The sequence below is a fragment of the Ictalurus furcatus genome, chromosome 17, assembly GCF_023375685.1.
Source record: "Ictalurus furcatus strain D&B chromosome 17, Billie_1.0, whole genome shotgun sequence".
NCBI classification, from domain to species: Eukaryota; Metazoa; Chordata; class Actinopteri; order Siluriformes; family Ictaluridae; genus Ictalurus; species Ictalurus furcatus.
This window is the reverse complement of record NC_071271.1, coordinates 7,587,575-7,609,601: the sequence shown is the minus strand read 5'-3', so window position 1 is coordinate 7,609,601 and position 22,027 is coordinate 7,587,575. Positions and strand designations below refer to the sequence as shown.

Here is a 22,027-nt window from a genome sequence, read left to right as displayed (position 1 = left end):
GTGGCCACACAAAATATTGACACTTTGGGCCCAATTTGGACATTTTCACTTAGGGGTGTACTCACTTTTGTTGCCAACGGTTTAGACATTAATGGCTGTGTGTTGAGTTATTTTGAGGGTAAGCAAATTTACACTGTTACACAAGCTGTACACTCACTACTTTACATTGTAGCAAAGTGTCATTTCTTCAGTGTTGTCACATGAAAAGATATAATCAAATATTTACAAAATTGTGAGGGGTGTACTCACTTTTGTGAGATACTGTATATGACTGTGTGTGTATATATATATATATATATATATATATATATATATATATATATATATATATATATATATAATTATTTCATTAAAAGGACATCTTTTTTTTTAAGAAAACCATTCAATCCAATACGGGTCATTTGGACCCCCTTTATGCATTCGTGAAAGTTTTTTGGTTCATGCATTGTAGGGTTAAATATTAAAAATCTAAAAGGTGTCGTATGTAACTTTAGAGACGGTCCCTTAATTTCCGCATATCCTCGAATATCGAACGTCCAACGTCAAACCAATTTTAATCCAGTCGGTGTTACCACCTAGCTCACAGTGTTTTGAGTTTTAACAGAACAGTTCGAAGACTTTAAAAGCTGAAACTGCTATTTCAAACAAAACAAAAAAGCCCTCCACATAGACCCTACTGAAAAATCCAAGCAGCAACGAGTTTGAAAAACGCTTTTCAGGAAGTGGGCGGGGCGCCATTGATTTCGGGCGGGGCTTCATAATCAGACCTATAGTGTTGTTGTACGGCTCGCGCAGCGGGTTGCTGAGGCTTGAACTGGAGGCGCACGCGGTAACACTTCCACCAGTTTGAATACAGGGCTCGCTGTGTCTCATCTGCTCCAGAAACCGAGGACTTACTTCAGAAAGTTGTGATTGTGGGGTTTTTGTTTTTGCTCAAGAGGAGGCTGAACAACTGATAGTTTCCCAAGAATGCGTCTGACTGCCTTTTCTGCGTGCGTCCTCATCATGTCCCTGCTGGACCAAGGTACTGACCAGTAATGCAGTGTCTGTTTATTACCAGCATATAATAATATATATGCTTTTTTAAGAGCTATGGCTTTAATGTAATTAAAAAGTCTGGTGCTGAATCAATAAGTAACCAGACTAAGGATTTTAACTACCAAAAACGAAATGTTGAGTAACCTGTTGTATTAAATAACTAACGTTGCTGTAATTCAGTCCTTACAGTACTGAATTAACTCGTATAGTTCTGACTTACCTCTTAGGACTAATTAAGTAGTACTGAATGAACTCTTACGACTCTTACAATAACTCTAATAGAAAGAGCTCTTCAGAAAGAATTCGGAGTAAAACTCAAGAATTGATTCCTTCTTGCAGTACTGAATTAAGTCATAGAATGCTGAATCGAGTACTGAGTTGGATTTTAGAATTCTGATTTAGCTAACTGGACTTATAGGCTACATAAAATGTGGGTGGGGTGGGGATTCCAGTCTCTTTCTAATAAGAGATAAAGTTTAAGTCATCTAGTTTAACTAAAAATCGTCTTCATGTGAAGTTTGGGTGTGGGGAGTGAACACTTTTTTTTTTTTTTTTTTTTTTTTTTTTTAATCTGAGGAAATGTCTGCACCTGTTGCAGTACAGAGTTTACTTTGTCTAACATGCTGTTATTTTGTACCATTGATAAGGGTTTTTTATTTTTTTAAGGAATGTGTGTGTGCATGAGAGTAAGACAGTGAGATAGTGTGAAGAGGGGGTTGGGGGTGAGAGGTGCTGGTTTCTTTCCCTCAGGCTTGCATGTGAATGCAGCCTTCACCAGGTGATGAAATGGCTCATGCTGAGAATAGCCTTTTGTTCTGAATATTCAGTTATACATCTTCATCTTCAGTATTCTGTGTCTGGTAAGATGGTCTTGTGAGTACAGCACTTGCCATGTATTTGAAAAAAAAAAAAACAGGTATGTTGCTCAGTTAGTGCTGTTTCCGTGGACAGACCCAGACACAAGAAGATGGTGTGGCAGTGTGTCTTGTGCTGAAAGATTGACAGCTTGTCCTGCAAGGGCATCGTGTTGCGTGACTTCAGTGCTGTTTTGAATCCTGTAGCCCGTAGCTCCTCCGGAGCAGTAAAGGAGGCAATGCGTTTGCCAGACCAAATAGGGCTTAATGGCTATTGAAGGAGTCACAGAAAAGTAGCAGTGAGGCATCTGTTTTTTGTTCTTGTGGTACTTCTGTCCTCCCCCACCCCCTCTGGTCACACGCACACAAACACCCACACACAAATGCGCAGGCACACACACACACACATACAGTACACACAGCTGACAGCGTCACACCTGGTCTAACTTGTTTAGCTGGTGGGATTCTCCTGGCTTGTTTTCATTTGAACACCCCCTTCTGAAACCAAGTCTTATGTACACATCATTGGCCATTGACGTGAATCTTGAATGGTCAAATATTTAATTGTGTCAGTGATTAAAAAAAATCTGTTTTTTTTAATCAAGTCTTTGTAGAGCTTTTTTTAATACAGATTTCTTTCATGAGTAGATCAAGTTATAGATCAAGTTATATATTAATTTCACAATAAAATGGTGAGAGATCTTTTAATGGTTTCTTTTAGCTCCCAAGCCCCCATAACAGCAATATCTCTGAGTTCTTTCCTGGGAGTTTCACCTATTCATAAGAGCTACTTTTATCTGTTATCAGGCAAAACAAGAGAACAGTTGTTTCTGCATTCAAAAAGGAGGAGATGTGTTGCTTTTTACGACTGACAGAAGGACAGCTCTGTCGCTCTTGCAGTGCAGGAATGGCTCCTATTGAAATGCACATAAGGAAGGTGCTTTCTAGGAGCTCCGGTGTTCCTAGAGGTCCACCCTGCTTTAGACAATGAGTCAAGTTGTTTCCCTCCCTTTGTTATGCACTGTACCCCTACGGGCCACATTGTCCAATGGGTTTTTCTTATCCCATGTGCATGTTTCTCCAAGTGAGGAGTTCTTCTCTTGAATTTAACACAAGTGCATACACCCCCATGGAGAGGGTCTTATCTGTTCTGTGTCCTTTATTTCCTTTATTTGAGGATCCCGGGTGTCATATGAATGACTGCACCACATGCAGCTGCAGGCTCTTAGTCTGAAATATGCCATCAGGTCCATTTACATTTTGTTAGAGTGGAGTGACCGGAGCAGTTTCGTCCATTTTGATTTACAGTGATTTGATGTCATCCATTAAATACCTGACCCACGAGGCTCAGGGCTTTATTCTGATTATGTAGAGAAACATAATGAGAGTTATGACTATGAGTGAGGACTATGCCCGTTGTCTTTCATGTTATCATCTTAAAACAACTTTATTTAGTGGCTTTATTCAGCCCCTGGGCACAAAGGAGCTTCACTACGATTTTGAGAGCTCATAATCCATTTTAGGGCGTGTCAGGGTTTAGGAAATAAAGCCAGTTTTTCAGAAAAAGTAAGATAGAACGTGTTTCTAATCCCAAAGTAATCATCAGGAGCCTCTTCTGCAGGGAATTGACATTTTATTTACGAGGCAAGGAATATGGTATCTAAATCCGACTGCAAAATTTGAATTGTAGTATGTCACTTAAATGTTAAACATGGCTGAATCAGCATCTGTATATAGAAAGACTGTTGTAAAGTTATTTGTTACAGACTTATTAAGTTGTTTTTTTTACCATGTGCAGTCACAGTTAAATAATAATTTGACCGTTGTGCAACCAAAATTAAATGAGATATGTAATTAAATTGGGAGAAAACAATTATGTAGACTGACGCTTATAAATCAAGCACCTTGAGCTCTCGGGCTAGAACCATGAGCGATAAAAATCAAAATTGAACCGCCACAGTGTTTAACTAAACAAGCTACTTCCTGTTCAACTGGTTCAGGGGGAAAAAAACACTTTGCTTTAGTTAAAGACGAAGATTCAATTGACACCTCTCACCAAAACAGCCCATTTACAGCATCAATATTGATAGGGGTAATTGGTCCGGAAGTGTAGCTCTTGGTGTTGCAGCCATATTCTCAATGTTCTTTTAAGTACAACAAGTTACAGCATTTTACACAGGCTCTAAATGTTCTAATGCTTTTATAGAGGCTCAACACTGAACTGTAGCCTACTGTTGCTTGCGGTTGGCCAAGAAAAAGGAGAATAGGCTGCAGGTGGGGCGATCTTTCATTGGGGCAAACTTTGATGTCGCTTTGCTTTGAGTGTGCAAGCCACCACGGATTGCCTCTGCAGTTTGGAGCAGACACACCTGTTCCAGGTGTGTGGTCCCATAGCTTTGCATGCTTGAAAGTCTCTTTTTCCAGCATTTCAATTGTCTGTTAGCTTGTGTGTTAGGCCAAAGAGCACTATTTCAACAGTCAGGGTATTTCCTGACTGTTTCCCTTACATGGGGTGAAGAGTCAGCTATATATAAAAAAAAAATGTTATTCATTTACAGTATTGTAATCTAGGTTAACTCAAGTTGAATCATGTCTGCTTAATGAAATGTTATGAATGAAACAGTAGGAAATGAAGTGCATAATGCACCTCTTAGACCTGATTTTAACTTGAGAATAGGCTGGCGCATAGGCGTTAATATTGTAACTGGGTTTCATGCTGAATCCTCAAGGCAGGGCAGATCAGGGTGTAGTAGGCAGACCCCTCACCAAGTAGGAATGTGAAAAGAATCTGCAGCATGCAAACCAAGACATGCACAGTTGACTTACTTAGGTCACGATGGACGATTTTATTACACATTACCATTGAAACATGTGGCACAACGAAGGTAAAGATAAAGGTATAATGGGTTACCATGAACCACAAGAAAAGCCATATTTTGGACGCGCATTATTTCTTTTCCATTCTGCACAGACGATCTATGTATACTGTTGTATTTACACAGCTTTTGTTTGTGCAGCTAACATCGGTTTATTCTTTCACACTACTGCCCTTTGCTTTCATCAAAGGTGTCTGCAAGTACGGAGAAAGTGCATCTCAAAACAAGTTAGCTGACCTTCATGTTTTGGCATCAGTTCTGATTGGCAGCTGTGACTGCCTCCCTGCGTCCTGCATGCAAATGCTGATAATATGAACACGTGAGGCTCTACAGGCCTTGGAAATTCAACCGTGCTATGTCCAAATGCATTTGTACTGTAGATAAAGGAGCAGTGATGAAAAAGCAAACATCTAGGTTTTTTGTTTTTTTTGATGCAGTAGCCATTGTGAACTTGCCCATGTAGTCACCAGGAGCTGAGTGTATTTGATGTGGCTCTTTGATATTTAATGACTACTCATTAATGGGAGACATTGCTGGATTTTTAATGCATTCTGGCCCCTGGGGGTATCTACCATCAAATTCATAATTTAGCACTTAATGGATATGATTCCGGAGTGCACTTATCTCTTAACCTGCAAAATGCTTTTTATGAAGCATTGGCCTGACAGACATTCACTGACTAAATTTATGGCAGTTTCAAGAAGCTTTAATGGCACTTGCTCACTAGATTGGCAAGAGGACATTTGGGAACGTAATATGGGCTCAAAATCAGTTTCCGCTTGTTGGCATTTGAAAATGGTAACCTCTATTTATTCAAGACCCAGCCTTACTGAACTGCCTCATCCTAAAGGTTAATAGTCAATGGTTAGTGAACACTAAACTCTCTTCTTAAAAGCTGTTCCTTCCTCTCAATAGGAGCCGATTATGGCCTAGAAGTAAACGTTACTGAAATTCATTTTAACGTACAGTGGCGGCTGGTCATGGTATTAGGTGGGAGGGCAAAAATGCATGTATGAATCACTTAACCATGAAATTATTAGGGATGAGCAGTGCATTATATCATGAGGCCTCAATGACATAATACACCACACACACACACACTAAAAGACAGATTGGCAGCTGCACTATTTACATTTTTTATTTACATTTTTTAAGGTGTTACACATCCATAATACCCAACTGGGTTCATGCCATGTAAGAAAAACATAGTAAGCGAATAACTTGTAAATCATTAATTTCAAACCAAAAACATTAAATTTATGGTTCCGTCATCGGTTTTTTTATGTAATCTGTACTTTGATTGGACAACATGTGCTTAGTGTGTCTACTTTTAATTTCTCCTCCAAAGGGATAAGGATGATAGATAGTTCATTACATTGCCATTGTATTTTATATATATAATATTGTATTATAGAACCAATCTGCGGGGTGTTTCACTCTGTGTAAACACCTGAGACTGTCAGTGACAGACTGTGTGAATTGGCAGCAAGCCCTGGCCCTAGCCTTGCTTCTTCATGCTATTATGAGTCTTTTTCTTACCACCCTTTGTGGTGCTGTTGTGCTTGGATCCACAAAAATCCCAAATAATCCACAATAAGCCATTTATTAGCAACAAATCATTTGAAGTACATGCCAAAATGAAACCATATTTTGATGTCCTTTTATCTTTGAAAGACAAGAATTTATATGTCTACCAGCTGCTCAGTTAATGTATATATTAATCAATATCCAGTCAAACTAATCGAAAAATGCAATTAGCTAAAACGTTAGGCTTCGTGACATGACTCATCTCTTCAATATCTCACTAAATCAATAAGGTAGAGTTATACACTGGTGAGGTAATAAAGCCAAGAGTAAAAAGACATATTCCTATGAAATGTTATAATCATGAATATGTTTAGGTGTAGGTGTATGAAACTATTATACAGGTTCAGTATATAAATATTTTTGAAGGGTTTCATGTCGTATTTGTGCAGTTGACAGAATTAATTAAGCATTGTGTGATACTTTGGCAGCAGATGAGTGATTGTGGAGCGTAATGTTTAAACAAAGCACCTGCTTACAAAAGAAGATTGAAAATGGAGCACGGGGTGGATTTGTTTACTTCACCTGGCCTACAAGCATCAGCTCTGAGGAATCAGCACAACACGCTCGCAGATCCATCTTTGTGTGCTCATCTGGTGTTCACTTCTCAAATGTAGGTGTTAATGCCATGTTCTGTTTGTTGAGTGAGATTAGATGGAGGTTTTTTTTAGGACCTCACTGTCTGCGGCATCCAAGGAACATAAAGGCAATAATGAACACTTGTATAAAATAGACAGCTGTTGCTTAGCAATTCAGGTCAGATGAGTTGACTTTTGCCCATTTTGCCATCATTCAAGCCATGGCAACTGAAATGAAAGAAAGACAGAAAACTGCTTCGAAGATCAAAGTTAAGAAGCGCATTGTGTATCTTCTCAAATCATTTTCAGTTAACTCATTGAAGATAAACCTTTCAGAAGTATGTGCTGCCTAAGTGAAGGTAAAATCAGTAAAGATAAACCTTTCATGTGTATGTCCTGCCTATGTTACTAAGGTCATTTATAAATCTTAGGTTAAATTCACATTACATGATACCTTAATGTGACACAGATCTGAATTTTTCTGGGATTGGTGGAAAAACAGCAAAAGGCTATCCATTGAGCTATTGTTCATCTTCTAAACCTGATGATATACAGCTGATTAGCTGTAACTGCAGAGCAAATTGTAATGGAGTCTTGGGCTACTAGCATATTCATTTGTAGCTTCCACTATGTTTTTCTTTGTTGTTTGGGATTCATGTGAACCGTGAAAGACCGGTATTGATGTGTGCATGCCGGGCATTTCAGGAAATAGGCGTATTCATATTAAAGAAAGATATGGGTCACTTATTGTTACGAATGTGAACCGTCAATATAGAGAGATCTGACCGGCGCAAAAACATCAGAAGCTTGTAATTTCGACATAATGTGATAACCTTTATGTGGAAATCTTTACATTTAAAAAATATGTATATATGTTTGATTCACTACTGAATCTTTTGAAACTGTTAACTGATCAAATATACAAGAAAAACAAAAAATGTTATCACTTCCTTTTTTTTTTTGCTCAGCATTCTTTAAAAAATGCGCATGTCGAGACAAAGATCTGTCTTGCAACAAGTCTGTTCAGGTCGTAATTCTACAGCAGAGGCCTCCGTTGACAGGAATGACAGGCGACCGCATCTGTGTTCACAGGACAATGAGTCCTTGATACATTTAAACACAGGCATGCAGACTTTGGGTAAAGTTAAAGTTGGAAAAGTAGAGCCTTGAAACGAGGCCTATGTGCTTACAGTTCTCTCAAAGCTGCAGGATGTATAGAAAATATAATGTCTGGATGAAGGGGAAAGAGTTACTCTGCTGTAATCTTTGAATGTAAGCTATAAACAGCTACAGTAGTAAGCTAACCCTCTAACTCTAGCTTGCTAGCTGATATATAAGGAAGAGTCTCTGTTTGCTAAACTACACAGATCGTTGGATGAAATACACTTGCGTTTGAACTACAAAAATATCCACTAACTGGCTATCACTATCACTTTAGCAAAAACAACTTCACAACTGGGTAATGATACAAACTATATAATGAGGATAAATTGGCTGATAATAAACCATCATGCCTTGTTTCCGACTAAATTTGAGAGCAGATAAATAAATAAAAATGTTATTGTTAATTGTTCCTTAATTATATATTTTTTTTACTAATTATGGTATTATGGTCTCTCTTTCTCTCTCTCCCTCTCTCCTGATTGACTGCTGGCTCGTGCCTGTGACTGGGTAGTCAGTAATCTTTTGTGTCTGATGGGCATGATGAGGTTTGACACGTGTGAGCTGACCTATGACATATGCATATGAATTTCCTTCCTGACACAGTGCTGATTTTCAATTACTGTTACAGGATTGTCAGGGCAACTCACAGCAGCTCTGGAAGATCATATTTTTTGTCCTTTGACTCAATAATGTTTATTTGTTGTTGGTTTTTTTTTCCATTTTAACAAAAAATTAATTATGCACTGTACCTTAAACTATTGAAGCTCTAATAGCGAAGAATTAAAACAACTGAAATCTAGAATTTAAAAAGGGTATTACCTTTAAGAATTCATAATTATATAAGTTGACTTGCATAGGTAAGTATATGTAGAGTTCAGAGTTTCTGCTTTGACAATATTTGTCCTTCATGAGACAAAAGTATGTCACTGTGCAATCAGTAGCTAGATGCATTACCTCATGAACTGGTTCTACCATGTATCGAAAGATCCAGGCCTGAATGGGTTAGGAAATTTGATCAGGTTAAAGAGAAATGATGAATGCAAAAAGAAACATATACATTCATGTTTCATTGGTTAGATTCTTATTTGATGCATTTGGATATATACATGTAGGTGAAAAAAAGAATGACGGTGCACAATTATTTTTCTTGCATCCTTTGCAGTCAAAACTGGGGTTTTTAATTGTCCAACATACTTTTGGGTGGGTTATTCTGATTATACATACGTATATTGGTATTATGTACAATTATTTCCCTTATATCCTGAAAACAGAGGCATTCTCTGTACTTCTGTAAAAATAATAATAATAATAATAATAATAATAATAATTTAGGGGGGTTAAGTATGAGCTCAGCTTGTTACGCCATTAAATATATTTCGAATTTTAGAACAGACAATGGCTTGAACTTTGTAATTATTAGAAAATGCCATGGTTCTTAGAATCGTTAAGAAACGTAACACGTATCCTAGCATAAAATGTAGCTTATTATGGTTTGGTTACTGTTATGTAACTACTGTTATATAATTGATGCAGGTAGGACAGGGTAAGGTTTGGGAGGATGTGCAGTATATGGATGGAAGGAGTGAGGCTCTGTCTGACACTGAACTGTTTGAAGGCATGGTGCCTAAAATAGTTTAGAGGTGTACGACCATTTACTACCATGTATCTAGTGAAATGGCTGGTTGGAATTGAAATGAGATCAAGCAGGGATTACATGGTCATGAAAAACCTGGAAAAGTCATGGAATTTTAAAATAGCAATTTCCAGGCCTGGAGAAGTTAATGGGAAAATAAATAAAACTCAGAAAGTTTTGGAAAAGTCATGGAAATGTGCTTCACAAATACCTGCATAATAGAATAAATGTTTAACTGATAATATCGGTTAAACAACACTTAATATTCAGGCGATCGGTCACGTCATGTAAGGTCACGTTCTCTCTGTAGGGTAACATCAAAAAACGTTTTTTAGGCTGGTCTGCCTCGGCGGTCTAGCAGCAGAGTGTGAGGTAAAATAAGTAACTAAGTAGCTAATGTTTAATATTTGACAACTGTTTGACGATAGAAACATTAAACAACCAACAGTAATATCCAGGGATGCAAACGTTTACGTGATTCCTGTGATGTAACGCATTATTGTCAATGTGATGAGACGAGAAACATTAACGGAGCATTTATTAAAATAAAATATTATTTGCAAATCTAGTTATTTAACTATTTTCTTTATTCCCTTAATTCTCTTTTTTGGACAATAAACCCAAAAAGTGTCTGCAACCATTGTATTTTGATGCTAGTCTGTATGTCTTTGTCAGTTCCCAGTGGACAGTTCACTTACAATGAAAATTCTGTTATCATTTAACATAAAAGAAGATATTTTCCCACTCTTCTCCACTCTATTACAGCTCTAATCCATAAAATGGCAGAAGGTAGTGATCATGAGCTTTAAAGGTGCACTATAAAAACTATACTCCAAGTGGCCATACTAGGGCTTTGTGCTGTATGGACTGCTTTTATGGTATAGCTGTGTAAACGTTCTTCAATACACACAGATTACTGTAGTTATTTTGGTTTTGGTTAAATTTTAGTTAAGATATGTTGTGATCAATTTTGATATGAATTTTTATTCTTATTTTACGTGAATACGTAGATGTTTTAGGGACTGTATGGTCATGAAAATTTGCCTCAAAAGTCATTGAAATTTATTGGTAAAAATGTGTATGAACCCTAGCAAGTTAAGATTGATCTGGCATCAGGTGATTGTCATGGATAGTGAAAGGACAGGTAGGTTTTGGTAGCATGGTTTGTCCATAATCATGTCATATGCTTTGATTGTATATAGCATCCAGCCTGAATATACAGCATATACAATATACTGTATAGCTGAATATATTCAGCCCCCATATATAGCTTACTTACTCTGACGAATCTATACAAAGCCACGAGCTCCGTAATACTTGGGTGTTGTTTAGGTGGAGAAGACGAGCTGTGTGTTTATTTCTAAGCCAAGGTGGCATTTGGCTTTATTTGAATATTCAAAATCTCTGACTGCTTTGCCTGATAAGCAGATGAGGACATTCAGTGTGATGCAGCAGGATTCAAATTATATAGGAGAAATTAAACCCATATACCTGCTGCTCCTTGAATATTCAATACTCTTTAAATATCTATTTCTGTAATAACAAACTCATTAAAATGTTACTTGAACTTGTATTATAATGGTTCTGTTCTGTTACCTGAAATAAACTTACTGCCCCCTTCCTGGAACCATCCCACAAGTTTTTCTTCTTTTATTTATTTTTTTATTTCAGTGAGTGGACTCACAACCATAGTGGGCAAATATGGTGAAACTGTTGAAGTGCCTTGCAACAAAGGAGACATCAAACTAGAGGACATCATCATAGCTAAATGGAAATATGTAAGTATATTCCTACGCATTTAATCTTTTTTTTTATCTTTATTGGTTTTGGTAAGTCAGAAAACGAGGTCATGTGCTAGTAACCTGGTTGTGAGTTAAATTTGAATTGTAAGTTGCTCCAGATAAAAGGATCTCACAGATGTAAATTTGTTAGCTAGGATGGAGAAACAGAAACCCGAAGTAATAAACGGAAAATTTTACAGCTATGGTCTTAGGGTCATATCCAGAGAAATCGCACACATGGGTATTGAGACCGTGGATATAACTACAGACTTTATGTATGCACAATTCTGCAATTATTGTGCACATATATGTTGCAGGTTGGAGCTTTACGAAAATAATAGCATGTCTCAATTACTTACGAATCTGGTCTTAAATCCAAGTTGTTTTTTTCTTATTGACTCGAGCATGTGGCAGTAGTAAGTCCATTGCCACTGTCTGACAATTTATTGTAACCACAATTTTTCACCATAACACATGTTTTCAACAATATTCATTCAAAAAACGATGGAATGCCATTTCATTTCAGTAGTAAATATATAGATATGGCATTATGAATACAATAAAATACTACAGATGATTGATAAACCCTGCTACTTCAGTGAGCTCTAAACATAGGAAATGACTGCTTGGTCAGCTTAGCCGTTAAACCATAAGCACATTTTTTTTAAGAGACGCAAATTTAACCAAAACAGGAATACAAATTATTCATTCTAAAACTCATATATAGTATACTGCATGAAAAAAGTTTTTCGCAATTTTGTATCTCCATGTAACATTAATGTGCGCCCAATTTATACTATTAATACTATGTCAGCACGTATATAAATAAATAAAAGACTGATATTTGGAACCTGTGCAGTCACTTCTCCTGCATCCGAAAGCAGATATAGCAATTTATTTTTTGGCTATTTCTAGTTCATTGGGAAAAAAAAAGGACATGCGATATCAAATGTTATTTTATAGGCTGGCAGCCAACTAATGTGGGTGGAACCTAAAATGTGACGCCGAGAAAATTGTAATGATCTCATATGAACATGATTTCCACAACCAGGAAACTTTCCATGTCCATGACGTGTTCACAAGATTGACTACTATTAAGGTGTTATTTAAATCTTTTGCTTATTCTTATTTGAACATTATCACATTAGATTTTTTATTTATATTTTCAACATTTCGCCCTGCGATGGGTTGGCATCCCGTCCAGGTTGTCCCCCACATCGTTCCCCGAGTCCCCTGGGATAGGCTCCGGGCACCTTGCGACCCTATGTAGGATAAGCGGTACAGAAAATGGATGCATGGATTTTCAAAATGTCTTGCTTTTATATTGTATAGTGTGTATATATAGCATTTAACAGAAAAGGAGAAGAAATCTGGTCTCGAACTTTCGAAAAATATCTTGTTCTGCCGGATATTTTTATAACCACCTGCATAATGCAACTCTGAAAACAGCGACCTTTCCCAGTGAAAATATTGATAGTATGATCTGCACTGAGCACTGCGCAGCATTGCATGCAAGTGAGTTTATGACGTCTGTGTGGCTAGATCATAAGCATATGCGTGATTACAGCATTATTATTCTAAGAGATGCCCGATTCTATTCCCCAGACCAAAGCGGACGGCACCATCGTTGATATTCTGAAAAAATCGAAGTCTCAGGATGCCTTGTTCTACCCAATTGTGGAGTACGAAGGCAGACTCAGCCTAACAAAGGACCTCAGCCTGCAAATTTCCCAGGCAAAAATGGCCGATCAGAAGACTTTGACCTGTATGGTGGTGGCAGGCACAGAAATATTTGAGTATCCAGTTCAAGTGACAATTCAGAGTAAGTATATTCTCGAATAGCACTGAACACTACATAACATGCTGAAGTAATCATATGTTTATTAAATGATATAACCTGCTCTTCTCCTGCAGAGGCCCCTTCGCCACCCACAATCACAAATCAATCCAAAGTGATAGAGCTCGGCAAGCTAACAACGGTATGTCATAAACTTCATGCTGTGATACTTTTTTTTTGAGGTGTGGCTTGTTAGGAGTTCATACAGATACACACTCTAATAGACTAAATGTCAAAAGCATCCACCCAGATGCCTGGAGCAGAATTACAACAGCTTTTGTCTTTTCATTGGATGTTTGGCTTCTTTCTGAAAACAGTAAAAACCAGTCCTACAATTATTCTGTACATGATATTTGTCTGTAGTGGTGTATTAGAGTTCGTCCACTGACTAGATTTTTAACTACAGGTAAAGTACAGTGTATAGAAATACGTCAGTACGTTTATGAAGATAACAGTGCTAAATATGTATTAATGTGAGACATTCACATCTCAATGAGAGATAAATGGGCAGTATATATTATATCTACCTGATGATTTTATAGGTCATTTCAAATACTGTGTAATAGCTTTTAGCTTTTTTGTTTAAGGCTCTTATACAAACAACTAGACTAAGTATACAGCTTTCATACTGCGTCCATGTCATTCAAATTCGAACAAATAGATTGGAAGTCGTCAAACACAGGAAAAGGCATTTGCTACATTTGAGAGAAGCCTGAATTAATGGGAGGAGCTGCTCATTGTCTGTCTCTCTCTTTGTTGTCCCCCACTGCTTGTACCGTTTTATTGCGAATTATGGCTGCATGAACACACAGTACAGCTGGAGCATATCTGTGTATTATTTGTTTTTGACTCAGTTCAGAAAAGGGCTTTGAATCTCTCGAGATATTGAATATAAAATGTCCGAATATAATTTAGATTTAAAGTACTCTCTTTGATTGTCCTATAAGGTCTACTCTTTTGTGATAAACTAGTGTAGTTAGGCTGCATTGGAAATATATATAATTATCGTTTCTTTTTGTATTTGTACAGCTGGCAGTATGTACTGCTAAAGATGCCAATCCATTAGCTAGCATCACCTGGCTGAAGGACAATGTTCCGCTCGTAGCTGATGGGAAAGGTATGAAGTGTCTCAAGTCCAAGTTTAAATGACAAATAAGGCTTAAGAAATATGACTAATAACATTGTTCTTTATCGTTGAAGTGGTCAACATCACACTAACTGTGCAGACAGACAAAGACACCGGCCTCTCGAATACATCTTCCAAGCTGGAGTATGCCGCTACGAAGCCAGATATGAACGCTAAGTTCACTTGTTCCGTCCATCATAAGAGCCTTGCCTCAGACCTTGTGTCTGCGCCGATGACCTTCGTCATCCACTGTAAGTTCCTGTCCTCAACTTTTAAGTCAATATGAAAAAATATATTTTGTCATTATTAGTAAACAAATAATAAAATATGAACTATTTTGGATCAGTTGGTAGATTTCCACTTACACTAGAATATCAGCATTTACTGACTGGATAAATTGCCTTCACAAATACACGGTGCAGGGATGTCGAAGCTTGAATAGGGCTTTGTTGGGTGCCTCAGGGCATGATTATAGCCAGCCTAGCCCTGCTGCTGCTCTCAAAAGCACTCCTCACTCGGGAAAAACTTCTGCTCTTGAGACTAAGAACCTCTCAATGGCTCATTATGACCATCTGCTTAGTGGCTTTATCTGTTTGCCCTTTCTGTAGCCTTCTATATGAGCTAATCCCTCGGTTTCGCACCTCTCCCCTTCACAGACCCCAGTGAAAAGGTCAGCCTCCAGGTCGTGTCTGCAGAGCCGATAAAGGAGGGAGACAACGTGACCCTGAAATGTGCGGCCGATGGGAACCCCCCACCGACTAGCTACAACTTTCATATCAAGGTAAGTGAAGCACGTCTGGCTCTTTACATTCTGAGCTCACTCTTAATGTCAAGCTGCTTTGGAGGTACATATGGGCTACTGCATAATTTATACATACTACAGTATTACCTTTTATCAACAATGCAGAATGTGTTAGCTCTGGAAAAAGGCCAGAAGTGGTTGTCCATATGTCATTTGTATTCATGCATTCATGTCCAGTAGCCGATTTTTCCTGGTTGCGCCACAAGGTACATCCTGGATGGGAATCAAAGTTTTGTTGAAAAAGATGCACATAGGAACAAATACCACTAAGAACTCAAAATTGTGGCATGTTATTTGGTCCAACAAATTTACTCAGTCTCAGTCTTTTGTTCTTCACTCTAATTAAAATCACAAGTATGAGTCTTGTACTTCTGGTGAAAACGACTGGATGCATGTTGCATGTTAATTGAATTATACTGTTATCTGGTTCTATCTGAATTTTTTTTAATTTACGGTACTCAGACATAAAATTTCAGTCCTCGATAAAGTCAGATGCTTTTCAGCTTTATATGTTTTTATACTGTTAAACAATATGTAGGTGTAAAACCCCTCACATATATTCAGTCGTGTGGAAAGAATGTATATTTATAACATATATTCGGTTTCTCCCAAAATCCTGTATTGTGAAGATCTTTTAATGCAAAGCTTCAGGCAGAGAGAAGGTGAGCTCTGTGCTGAAACCCACTAAATGTGCTCCGATTTAAACGTGCAGGAGAAGAAGGTGACCACGGAGAACTCGGACACGTACACACTCCCCAGCGTCACCCGGGCCGACAGTGGAGAATATAAGTGCTCCCTGGTGGACAACGAAGGAAAGACAGGCTCTACTAGTTTTACCGTTATGTGTAAGTCATGTGGAACTTTGTTTAGATTAGATTTGAGCCAGTTTTGTGTGTGGGCCTAGAACAGAATCATATCCAATACATGGGCAAGCAGTAATTTTCAGTAACAAGTAGATTGAAAGATGTGTTTTTTCATGCTTCACTGTGCATACACATATTGCAGGTGGCTTTTCCACATTCACACATCCAGTAATATCTGCAAGGCATTTTTTAAATGAAGGCTCATGCTGCTTCTTCAGCGAGGATGGACTACTAGGCAGAAAGACAGTTTTGTTTTTGTTCACTGTTTTGGAAAATGTGTGGATGGGGGTTGTTTCAGCATTTAAGTCTTTTCACATGACAGATGAGTTATTTGCAAACACGAATATGGAAAGTCAACCCAGAAAGATCGGATCTGAATTGAGATTTATGGCATGGAATGTGAATCTGAGATCCGCTATGGGCGATTCATGTGGACGTAGAGAATGAAATACAGAGAGATTTTACTTTATGTCTTGCAGACCTGGATATCGCCGCCGTCAGCCAAGGAAAGATTGCTAAAAATTTATCAGAGAGCTTTGAGGCAAAGTTAGAGGTGAACGCCTCTGGAAATCCACAAGTCTTGTGGACAAAGGTAAAGTCAAGAACCACTGATTTGGAGGATTTTGTTTTTGTCTTTTCTATTTGTAATCAACTTTGCCATTTCTAATGACTGACACTGTTACAGAACAACGTCAGACTGAATGGTAAGCCCAAGTTTGACAAGCTGAAGTTCTCAGACTCCGGAGTGTACGAGTGTGTGGTTTCTGTGGGTGGACTTGTCAAAAAAGCATCATTTGAGCTGAGCGTCCAAGGTAAGGGTGCCGTGTTCATTTTAATCTTTCAATACCCCCCTACTAGCACACCTCATCCTTAAATAAACACATCCTTCCACTTAAGCTGTATGGTTATAGTGGGTTCTAAAAGTCTGCTACCAAGATACAGTGTGGTCCAAAAGTCTGAGTCCACAATTGAAACTGTAGGGTTTAAAAAGAAAAAAAGTATATAAAAACAGGAAATAAGCAAAGTTTTAGAAAACAAAAAAGGAAATGTGGAGCACAAACTTTTGGAGTCTGTGTCAGCTCGTTTTGAGCACAAATCCTTCGTGTTAAATTGAAACAGAATGCCAAACAGAAGTATTTTCACTAGTGGTCTCAGACTTTTGGACCCAATTATAGGTTCTCATTCAAACGATTACCTTACTATTATTTACAATTGTAAAATTATCATTATAAAATACAATAGAAATTATTTTGAAGTATACCAAACTAAAAGCAGGTGACAACAACAAACACTAGGTTGCATCACAATTTCATACTTCAAAACAATTAAATAATTTTTTTTTTTTGTTTAAAAAAACACTTACTGACAGGTATTCAGGTGTATATTGTTTTCCTAAGAAGATTTTTCAAACAGCTAAAAGTGGACTTTCATCCGTTTATTACATTTACATTACATTTATGGCATTTGGCAGACGCCCTTATCCAGAGCGACTTGCATTTATCTCATTTTATACAGCTGAGCAATTGAGGGTTAAGGGCCTTGCTCAAGGGCCCAACAGTGGTAGCTTGGCAGTGCTGGGGCTTGAACTCCTGACCTTCTGATCAGTAACCCAGTAACAGTAACCTTCTGATCAGTATTAAAAAATTGTATGTTTTTTATTTTTTTTTTTAAATGTGCTTTTGAGTAAAATTCTCTCTTTTTTTTTTTAAGCTACTGTTGTATAGTTGATGACCTGTTGTACTTGTAGGTGCTCCAGTTATCACTAAGCTGACTAAGTGTGGCAGTAATGGACACAAGATTCTGAGCTGCAAGGCTGAAGGATCACCCAAACCCACTGTGCAGTGGAGCATTAACGGCACTAATGTAAGCGAGAAACCATGAAACTCCCTGCCGTCCGGTGCCACACTCAATATGGGATTTTGACTTTAGATTCAGTGAGAAATTTTATTAGAGACTGCAAAGAAACAAATTAAGGGCATAATGTACACAATTACAACATATTAAACAGTTCTACAAATGAGCGGTTCTGGAAATTAGTTAATGTGTAGTTAATGAGTAAGTACCTTTCAAATAGTAATTAATTCATTAATTAACTCATGTTTATTTTATATACTGACTTACAGATACAATAGATTATAGACACAATTACAGAAATGTGATCTTAGCTTTACTATAGCGGCCCTTAAAGTGGTAATGTAATACAACCCAAATTCCGAAAAAGTTGGGACAGTATGGAAAATGCTAATAACAAAAGAGGAGTGATTTGTAAATGTACTTTGACTTGTATTTAAACAGAAAATGTATAAAGACAAGGTATTTGATGTTTTACCCAATCAACTGCATAGTTTTTTGAAGGGAAATGTTTATTTTGAAATTGATGCATGCAACACGTTCCAAAAAAGATGGGTTGGGGCAATTTAGGACTATTAGCGATGTGACAAGTTGAAATAAGAAGGTGATGTGAAACAGGTGAGGCAATTGTCTAATCATAGTATATAAGGAGCATCCAAAAAAGGCCTAGTCCTTCAAGAGCAAGGATGGGTCGAGGCTCGCCAATCTGCCAACAGAAGCATCAGAGAATAATCCAACACTTTGAGGACAACATTCCCCAAAGACAAATCGGTAGGATTTTGGGCATTTCACCTTCTACAGTGCACAATATAATTAAAAGATTAAAGGAATCCGGTCAGACCTCGGTGTGTAAAGGGCAAGGCCGAAAACAACTTCTGAATGCATGTGATCTCCGATCCCTCAGACCTCACTGTCTTAAAAACTGTGAATATCCTGACATGGGCTCGGGAATACTTTTGGTAAACCTTTGTCAGTCAACACCATTTGCCGCTGCATCCACAGATGCAAGTTATGGCTTTACTATGGCATGTCAGTGCCCATGGAACGAGTAACTTGCACATCTGTGAGGGCAGCATTAATGCAGAAAGTTATGTACACACTTTGGAGCAACATATGCTGCCTTTCAGAGCAGGACAACGTCAAACCACATTCTGCCCGGATTACAAGCGCATGGTTGCGTAAGCAGAGAGTGCGGGTGCTAGCATGGCCTGCCTGCAGTCCTGACCTGTCTCCGATTGAGAACGTGTGGCGCATTATGAAGTGCAATAAAGGCCCTGTACAGTTGTGCAGCTGGAGAAATGCATAATGGATGAATGTGGGAAAATTCTGCAAGCTAAACTTAACCAACTCGTGTCTTCACTCAGCGCCCAAGCACTTAATACCTGTTATTAAAAGAAAAGGTGATGTTACACAGTGGTAAACAGTCAACTGTCCCAACTTTTTTGGAGTGTGTTGCAGTCAACAGATTTATAATGAGTGTATATTTTCAATTCACAAAGTAAAACATTAAATAATGTGGTGAACTGAATGAGTCTTTCTGTTTGTTTGTTTTTTGCATTTTCCACTGTCCCAACTTTTTGGAATTGGGGTTTTTGATGCACAGACACACTTTCTATGTTCACCATTACCTGTGCAGCTGATCGGATTGAGTTGTGAAACTCATGAGCTTCGAGATCATCCCTAGAGCACAGTCCATGTATCAGAGAAGGGAAGGTGTTAGTGGATCGAGTGGTAGTAGAGTAGGACATAGTACTATACTGCCCTTAAGTGGTGCTTAGTGAAATCACAGCTATGCATTAACAAACCGAAACAGTGACAGTTTCACAACTGTTCATTATTTTGTTGCCATAGAGGTGCTGTAATATAAAACCAGCCTAATCTAGTTAAATCTCAGTGCTAAATTATGTGTTAATGTGTGTCTGTGTTTTGTAATTATAGGCCACCGAGAGTTCCTTCGTGGATGGAACAGTCACATACAATCTCACAGTGACTGCAGCAGGCAATCTCACAATTAACTGCACCGTTTCTAATGGGCTGGGCTACTACACAAAGAGCATTGACATATCCACATGTAAGTATAGTTCTGTTCTACAGCATTATGGCTGTTTCTCTTTTTAAAATGCCATTTCACTCCTAAAACAACTATCAAATTGGATAAATAGGAGAGAAACTTAATAGATACACAGTAAATACGTCCTTGATTCCTGACAGAGAAAAAAATACCTCAACGATAATGTTATTTAACATATAAAAATAAAATCAGCAGCAGGTGAGTAGTGGGTAGCATTGCCACCTCACAACTGCAGGGTTCTCGGGTTGATCCCTTTATATCTAGACAGTTGCTTCCGTTCAGAGTTTGTAACTGTTCTAAAAATACGGCTATATCTCCAAAAAATACCTCCAAAAAGTTTAGTGTATAAACATAGAATTTATCAGTATATTGATATTTATATTTTCATATCAAGTTGAACTGAAAGAGCATGGTCTGCTAGACTAAATTTATATTCATAGTTGGCTACATATTAATATGAGTCTTATGCTTACACTTACAAGTTACTGTCCACAAACATTTGAAAACTCACACAAATCGGACGCTTTTATCTGTTTACAGTGTTGGATGACATAACAATGTTCAAAAGGGGTGAGTTCACAAAGTTTTATAAATACTCTCCTGTAAGCAAATAATGTAGAATTTTTTTTCTTTAAATTGTGATTATATTAGCAACTCAAAGCTTTACCTGGATAATTGACTACCATATATAAGCTTAGAAAATCGCCAAAAACATTATTTGTACAGCATTATTTGAAATGTGCAGATTTTTTTTAAAAACCACATGACTGATTTATTAACAATATTTTGATCCCTGTTTTTACTTCTCTGGATCACTTAAAAGTTTTTAATGGGATTGTACCTTTTTGTCCAACAGAGCAGCCGGAAGGCTCTGAAGATCAGACGCAAGTAGTAGTAGGGATCGTCATAGGTGTAATCATGGTTGCTGTTGCTATCGGTCTGGCCTACTGGATCTACTTGAAGAGAACCAGGTAACACCATAGTGAACAGCTAACCCATTGTGCTCTTCTTGACTCAAAATGACCCACTGGATGTTTATACTAAAAGTACATCAAATAGTGAAAATGGTCAGAAATGAATCCTCATTCAAGTGAAGTTATAATCACACGTAAAATATTTTGATTATTATAACCAGATATCTACAAGCATGTGGAGGTTCTTGGTGACTATTTATATCAATATTGTTTGTGCTACTTATTATTATGTGTGGCAGCCTGGGAAAACCTGTCACTAAGATCAGGGTTATTATGCTCAATATTATAGTTTGACCTTTCTACTAAAACATAATTTATTTTATTTTATTAAATGTACTTTATCAAAACAGTCTGAATTTTATTTTTCAATATTTTTTTTCTAACTTTGCCTGTCTGCCTGCAAAGATCACATCAGGTAAAGAGTGAGGTTAACAAACACAGTGGTAAACACAGTCAGTCTATCTAAAACCTTGCTAGCTAAGTTTGAATTCCTCATGCAGTGAAGGTTATGCTTTGATCGAGTACCATGCAAACAGTGATTATTGATGACCTTAATCCGACTAAAGTCATACTCGAAGTAAACACAAATCGAATTAAGACATGTATTCCTGTGTATTCCTGTTTTAGTCGCATTATCGACGCGCATTACAGACATGTACACACCTTAATCACACTATTAACATCGTGTGGGAGTTTTCACCGCATTTTGCAACAGGACCCGTTCACACACGGCAGTGCTCAACCGTTTGACGGCAAACAAGAGAGCACGGCTGTGTCCGAAACCGCGTACTTACCTACTATATAATAGGCGAGGTGCATGTAATTTGGCTACTATAGAGTAGGTTAGTACGCGGTTTGGGACACAGCCAACGGCTTCTAGCAGTCGTCTATTTGCACGTACAGCATGACGAATAAATAACTGCACTTGAAGCTTTTGTAAAAATTAAAAATGAAACACCCAAAACTGTATACGGTTCCATAACGAAGATGAACTA

General features: G+C 37.7%; 1 protein-coding gene and 1 long non-coding RNA gene across 3 annotated transcripts in view; both read left to right on the top strand.

Moving 5' to 3' along the window:
* The first annotated feature begins 549 nt into the window (after positions 1-549).
* The window catches only part of alcamb (activated leukocyte cell adhesion molecule b), a 23,969-nt gene continuing 2,491 nt past the window's right edge, over positions 550-22,027 (top strand). Inside the window, exons 1-14 of the mRNA XM_053646473.1 lie at positions 550-1,024; positions 11,399-11,505; positions 13,114-13,330; positions 13,423-13,487; positions 14,375-14,462; positions 14,546-14,722; positions 15,128-15,252; positions 15,986-16,118; positions 16,616-16,728; positions 16,822-16,948; positions 17,884-17,999; positions 19,926-20,058; positions 20,599-20,628; positions 20,915-21,029. Of these exons, the coding sequence (XP_053502448.1) occupies positions 970-1,024; positions 11,399-11,505; positions 13,114-13,330; positions 13,423-13,487; positions 14,375-14,462; positions 14,546-14,722; positions 15,128-15,252; positions 15,986-16,118; positions 16,616-16,728; positions 16,822-16,948; positions 17,884-17,999; positions 19,926-20,058; positions 20,599-20,628; positions 20,915-21,029 (1,601 nt within the window). The 5' untranslated portion in view covers positions 550-969. The remainder of the gene's footprint in view (positions 1,025-11,398; positions 11,506-13,113; positions 13,331-13,422; positions 13,488-14,374; positions 14,463-14,545; positions 14,723-15,127; positions 15,253-15,985; positions 16,119-16,615; positions 16,729-16,821; positions 16,949-17,883; positions 18,000-19,925; positions 20,059-20,598; positions 20,629-20,914; positions 21,030-22,027) is intronic.
* LOC128621021 (uncharacterized) lies at positions 1,165-5,489 on the top strand. 2 transcript variants are annotated; one of them, XR_008388221.1, is made up of 3 exons: positions 1,165-2,191; positions 2,700-4,270; positions 4,622-5,489. It is a non-coding gene; the product is annotated as an uncharacterized LOC128621021 (long non-coding RNA). The 2 variants fall into 2 exon arrangements; XR_008388222.1 differs by having other exon boundaries at positions 2,700-4,777; positions 4,959-5,489.